Source organism: Triticum dicoccoides, chromosome 7B (assembly GCF_002162155.2).
Source record: "Triticum dicoccoides isolate Atlit2015 ecotype Zavitan chromosome 7B, WEW_v2.0, whole genome shotgun sequence".
In the NCBI taxonomy this organism is placed as follows: domain Eukaryota; kingdom Viridiplantae; phylum Streptophyta; class Magnoliopsida; order Poales; family Poaceae; genus Triticum; species Triticum dicoccoides.
In genome coordinates, this window is record NC_041393.1 from 708844223 (window position 1) to 708850004 (window position 5782).

Sequence of the window (5782 nt, forward strand, 5' to 3'; positions counted from 1 at the left end):
GCAAACACGCACCCATAGTACTTGCTTTTGGGCCATCCCGATGGGGAAATGGGCAGGGCAACTGTTTCTTTTTTTTTTCTCTTTTTTCCTTTTCCTTTTATTTTTAGGTTTTCCTTTTTATTTCAGGTTATTAACAAAATTTTAGAAATGTTCACAAAAAATTTCAGCATTTAAAACAATTATATATTTTTTAAATAGTTGAATTTTAAAATATGTCACATTTTAAAAATATTTGAGACTATAAATTTCACCTAATTTTTTAAAAAAAAATCCAGAATTTCGAAAGTAAAGCAACTCAAGAACAACAAAGCAATGCCGTCCGTGTGCCCACGAGCATTGCTCATTCATTCCTCAAACAAAAAAGAGATAGCAACATTGAAGGCCGGTGGTTGCAGCATGCATCATGAGACATGGTCCAATCCCACTGTTGGCACGTCCCTTCCTAGTCACAGCATCCACTTCGGCTCCGGCGGTGGCCACGGCTTACGATCCTGTCTCTCCGGCCGCTTGATTTCAACGCCTAACTGACGCTAACAACCGGCCGTTTCTCTTTCAGAGCCCATCCTACATCGGTTTCAGAGAGCCATCACCCCTGCCATTTTTTTGCGCTGGTACGAAAATTGGTTGTGATTATTATTATTATTTTCATGTTTTTTTTAGCATTTGGTTTTCTTTGATTTGGTTGTTGATCCTTTTATCGTTAATAATGCTTTGCTGGTAGGAGCAGAGGAAATGAATGAGGCATATAGTTGCAACAGCATTCAGGAAGTATCAAGAAAAGCTCACATGCATGTGTCATCCGTGTATAAGGTTCTGAAAAGATACGTGTATTTTATCAAAAGTAATAATGTTGAAACAAACAAACAACAAGCTGTCAAATCATCTTCAAATGCAGAAAGGCGATGCACATAATGAAGGGGGCAGCAAGTACATGGAGGCAGAAAGCATGTACCTGAACTAGCTAGCTAGCTAGCTGAAACCCTCCCAAAGTGCAGCTACAGCAACAAGAATCAAAAGCTTACTAGCACTAATAATCAGCAAGCACTGGCCAAGGATATTGCCACACACAGTTCTACTACAGCAAATAAGCAAAACAAAAACATAAGACTGAAGAGGAGGGAGGACAGGGAGCTGTGGAGTGAGCAGTGGCTGCTGCTCAGGGCCCAAGCTGGCTGTGCATGCATGTGCAGTTATTGTCACAATTGAATGAAGCAGCTGCCGTCTCCCCATCAAGCAAGGGAAACCATATCTTCTCTGCCGACCTGGAGGAGGGGCTTCAGTGAGATGCATCCAGACTCCAGAGGCTGCCTTGTGCAAGCTTTTGTCTCTGGATTCTGCTCATATCATATCATATCATATCATAGCCTGCATGATGAGGAGGGCATCAGAAGCAAGGCAGGTTCTAGATGGCAAGAAAAGCAAATTTTGTACATGGAAATTACTTGATTGCCCTGGGAAATGAAAGAGGGGGCCTTGATGTTACTGACCACCTTGATTGCCCATGATGTCCTACCTTGAGCACAGGGCAACCATGGTGTTCTGGTTGGGAGGAGACTGTCACTTGCCAGCACAGCTACAATCTACAAGAAGGCCTAGGTTAATAAAGCACTCAGTCCATGTCACTGCCACTTATGGCATCCATGCTCAAAACATGTATGGACATGCTCCTTGTGAAATTATACATGGCTGCTTGATCCATCTGCTCATGTTCAGTTAATTTAAGATAATGCAACCATGTGATCATTATTATTATTAATATTATTTCCCCTGCCTAATATGAACATGTGCACCTGCCGCATTACATTTATGTTTTTTGGGAGGAAGCGTTGCGATCGCTGTCGGAAAATCGATAATCAGATTTCCTATGCAGTAAACAGAACTGTTGAGGCCTGTGTGGAGTCCAAATCACAGCTCTCTCAAACGCAATTGGGACAACAGTGTGTGAAAAATTTCGGATCTGCACAGCAGTGACCAGATCCACAGAGCAGAAAAGAAAAACGCTTTCGTTTCTTTGTACATGAAAAGACATATGTGAGACAACTCTCTCCAAAGCAGAATTCTCTCTGCCCAACCAGCAAAAGCAGGCAGCAGGTTGGAGCTCTCACCCATCCTCAGATAAGCAGCAGGGACAGGTGAGATATAAGTTACAAAATAAACAGCAATCTACGCTGGACCGTATAATTCGCTTTCCCCGTTTCGACGAAACTTGTAGGATCACTTCTCAAGAGGGATGGTACATTTGGTGTGGAGAATGTGGCTCTGTAACTCTGAGCGTTCCCCCGAGATCCGCGGGTACCAGAGGAACAAGGGAGTGGAGAACGTCTGTTATCAGCGGTCTGTAACTCGGTTCGGGCTGCACGCATAGAACGGCCACCGCCGCAACCTGCACAGGCATAGAGAACAACAGACTAAATAGTTGGAAAGATAAATGTGTCTACATTGGAGAATAATGGCAGTTTGTTCATGATGGGTACTTGGTATAAGTGCTTTGGGTCCATTGTGTCCTTGATCACTGGGTCGATGATGTTGGGTAGCTTCGATCTGTCGGTTAGCTGAGGCATGGCCTGCGTGTGGTTTTGAACATGTCAAATGATATTACTGTACAGATAAATTCGAAGAATGCTCTATTGCGACAAAAATATGAACACTGAAAGAGAGCTAGTTACTTCCGGAGGTTGTTAATCAAATTGTGAAATCCAACTAGATTACTCGATGCCCTGGTAAGTTGAGAGCAAGAAATGCAGATTACCCATGACACAATTGATTGGCACTGAGATGGTGACATCTTCTCAACAGGCTTCCTCCCCATCAAGAGCTCTAGAAGAACAACTCCAAACGCGTAGACGTCGCTCTTCTCGGTCAACTTCCCTGAAATTGACACGGCCGCTAAATAGTTACATGGTGAAAGGAGAATTTTGCGGTTCAGAGCTTAAATTTCGTAACACAAATAGAAGTAAAATTTTAGCACAAAAGGAATGCCGCACCATCTAATAAGTACTCGGGAGCTACATATCCCAAGGTCCCAGAGATCTTCAGGTTCCCCTTGTCAAGATTCCCACTTGTCACTGCAAGGCCAAAATCTGCAATCTGTGCGATCGATAAGTTAAAAAAAGGTGCATTCCAACAAGGTTACCTGCAGTGAACAAGTAAAAAAATAAGTTGACCTTAATGAAAAGTTGAAGCAGTGTACCTTAGCATTGAAGTCTGAATCCAAGAGTATATTAGACGATTTCAGATCCCTATGGATGACTGGTGGATTGCAGTGCTCATGAAGATACTCTAATCCCCTGCCCAGTTTCAATTTACCATATTATACAAACAGACAGTCATCGGCACATGAATTGAAAAAATCATCGCTCGGGCTCGGTGCGAAGTAAAGTGATGTGATTATAAGATGATAAGAACCTGGCCGTGTCGAGCGCGATCTTCATCCGGACGTGCCAGCTCATAGCCGATCCATGTGAAGGCCCTGAAGACAATGCATCAAAAGCTCCCAATCAGGAAGATCTCAAGAAAGAGCTGCAGCCAATAAGTGGGCAGGGCCAATCATGGAAAAGGCCATACACACACACCATGCAGTTGTGTCTCCAATGATCCCTTCTCCATGAGCTCATAAACAATGTAGTGATTGCCACCATGGACGCAGAAGCCCAGGAGGGACACTATGTTGGGGTGCCTGATCCTGCCAAGCAAGTCCAGCTCATTCTGCCCAACAACCACAGCACAAGCATTTTAGTTTCACAGCATGAACCCACCACTAGCACTTGTGGAGGCAATGGACAGTGGTAACAAGGAGGCAACATTCACCTCGAATTCCTTCTCGCAGTCCGGCCCGCCGCCTTCGAGCCGCTTCACGGCCGCGGTGGCGCCGCCGTCGAAGGCCGCCTTGTAGACGCAGCCGAAGCCGCCGACGCCGAGCACGTTGCTCTCGCTGAACTTGCCCGTCGCCGCCTCCAGCGACGGGTACTCGATCATGGCCACCAGCCCCTTCTTGCTCATCTTCACCGTGTTGAACTTGCTCAGGATGGGCACCAGCGTGATCCCCTTTGTTGTGGTGTCTGAACAATGTGTAGGTAGATGGTCTGGCTCAATCTCAAGCAAGCACAATTATGAGCTGAAAAACCAATTGAGGGTGAGGCAGATGAGGCAGGACCTGGTCTCCGGGCGGCCTTGCCGTTGGGGATCTGGCGAGACCGGCGCCACATGGTCCAGGCGTAGAAGGTGGTGAGGAAGATCATGATGGTGGCGACGGAGGCGAGCACGGTGGCGATGACCAGCTCCCGGTGGTAGTGGTGGTGCCTCTCCACCGTGATCACTGCAACACATAGAGGAGTTGGAATTGGGCGCCTGGGCAATTCTTTCAAGAAGCTCAATCTATCTACCAACTCGAGAAGATGATGAACAGTCGAGCTTTTTATTGTGGGGTTACATCAAAAATCTTTGGAACCACTGGCCCTTACCTGAACCTGAAGAGAGATTTGAATTTTGGGGGATGCAGTGGATTCTAACGGAACAAGCGGTTTAATGGCATTAAACTCGATCCAGAATTTCCGCAGTGACGTTAAAGGGAGAGCAGGTTCTGCTCCCCTGGAAATTTGAACGGAATGTGAGATCCCAAAAGGCAGTTTTTGGCCGCAGAAGTCGAATAAAAGGAGGGAAGGAAAAAAATTCCCCATCTACTAGTAGAAAACTAACAAACGCATCATAATTCGTTGCTATTTGCGAGAATGAAATCACAAAGATCCGAGATATGCAGAACAGCTCCGATCCAAAATAAATTCGCAGAGGAAAAAACTCTGAACTTGCTAGACGTTCCGAAGTTCGGATAGAGAAAAGCAAGAACACACACACACACACACACACACGCAGAGGAATTCAGAAGAAGAAAGGAGAAATGCAGGCCCTGAATCATGGTCCCTCGGCGGCGGCCGCGCACGTACCGATGGGGGGAGGCGCCAGAACCACCGGAGAGGAAGAAGAGGATGCGGTCCCATTGGCGGCGGCGGCCAACGACGCCGGCGCCGGGGAAGAGACCGCGGCCCTCCCGCTGGCCAGCGAGCACGAGCGCAGCAGCAGCAGCAGCAAGAAGAGGCACATGAGCGGCAATGGATGCGGCGCCGCCGGCATCTCCATCCGCCAACCCGCCTATCCCCTGACCTCTCGATCTCTATCCTCTGCTCTCCCTCTCTCTGGAAATCCTAGTGGGGGGAGGAGAGCACAAGAAAGCTGGCGGCATGGGAGTGAGGGAACCCGAAGCCGGAAGAAAAGAGAGGAAAAGCGGACGGAGGAGTCAAAAGCTATAAACTAGCAGCACTCATCCTCGCCGGGGTGACACGCACGGGGCAGAGGAGAAAGAGGACACTGGTGGACCGGCCGCGCGGGGGCCATGCGGCAGAGGCAGAGGGATCACGGGCGGGCGGCAGTTTACCCAAGGGATAGAGGTGATCATGTGAGGCTGCAGTACACGTGAGGATTTTATCAATGGCGATTGAGTACTTAGAGATGACAGAGGAATTCCTTGTTGCGTTGCGAGCGCCCTCCCTTGGCCGCTTCTGATGTTGCTCCAACTGCAAACCCCTGCCGTGGTTTGGACCCTTCTTCTTTGTTGCCGTTGGAGGCGTGCGTTTGTTTGGACGTGTCAGGCGGGCGCCATGGCGGCCGGCATCGAAGGTGAAACGAACAAGACCCGTTCCTGAGGTGCGTACAAATATCTCGTCTCCTCGGAAGGCTCATTTCGAATAATTTCCCCCACGAGCTCTTTATACTCACGAAACGAATTTTA

At 47.7% G+C, this 5782-nt stretch overlaps 1 protein-coding gene across 1 annotated transcript; it reads right to left on the reverse strand.

The window, feature by feature from the left end:
• Positions 1–1942: 1942 nt before the first annotated feature.
• Positions 1943–5372, reverse strand: LOC119338462 (probable receptor-like protein kinase At1g80640). The gene is made up of 10 exons (XM_037610795.1): positions 4941–5372; positions 4154–4315; positions 3808–4058; positions 3573–3705; positions 3406–3469; positions 3191–3287; positions 2985–3087; positions 2750–2868; positions 2475–2564; positions 1943–2383 (listed from the first exon to the last, which is right to left on the reverse strand). The coding sequence occupies exons 1-10, from the start codon at positions 5131–5133 to the stop codon at positions 2222–2224; spliced, it is 1374 nt and encodes a 457-aa protein (XP_037466692.1). The 5' UTR covers positions 5134–5372; the 3' UTR covers positions 1943–2221.
• Positions 5373–5782: the final 410 nt, after the last annotated feature.

Bases quoted from the DNA above. Each gene is read 5' to 3' on its own strand.
- LOC119338462 (XM_037610795.1), bottom strand. From the start codon at position 5,133: ATGGAGATGCCGGCGGCGCCGCATCCATTGCCGCTCATGTGCCTCTTC. The intron at 4,059-4,153 runs GTCCTGCCTCAT...CACATTGTTCAG, and splicing joins CAAGGCCGCCCGGAGACCAG to ACACCACAACAAAGGGGATC. The intron at 2,384-2,474 runs GTACCCATCATG...ATGCCTGTGCAG, and splicing joins ACCCAAAGCACTTATACCAA to GTTGCGGCGGTGGCCGTTCT.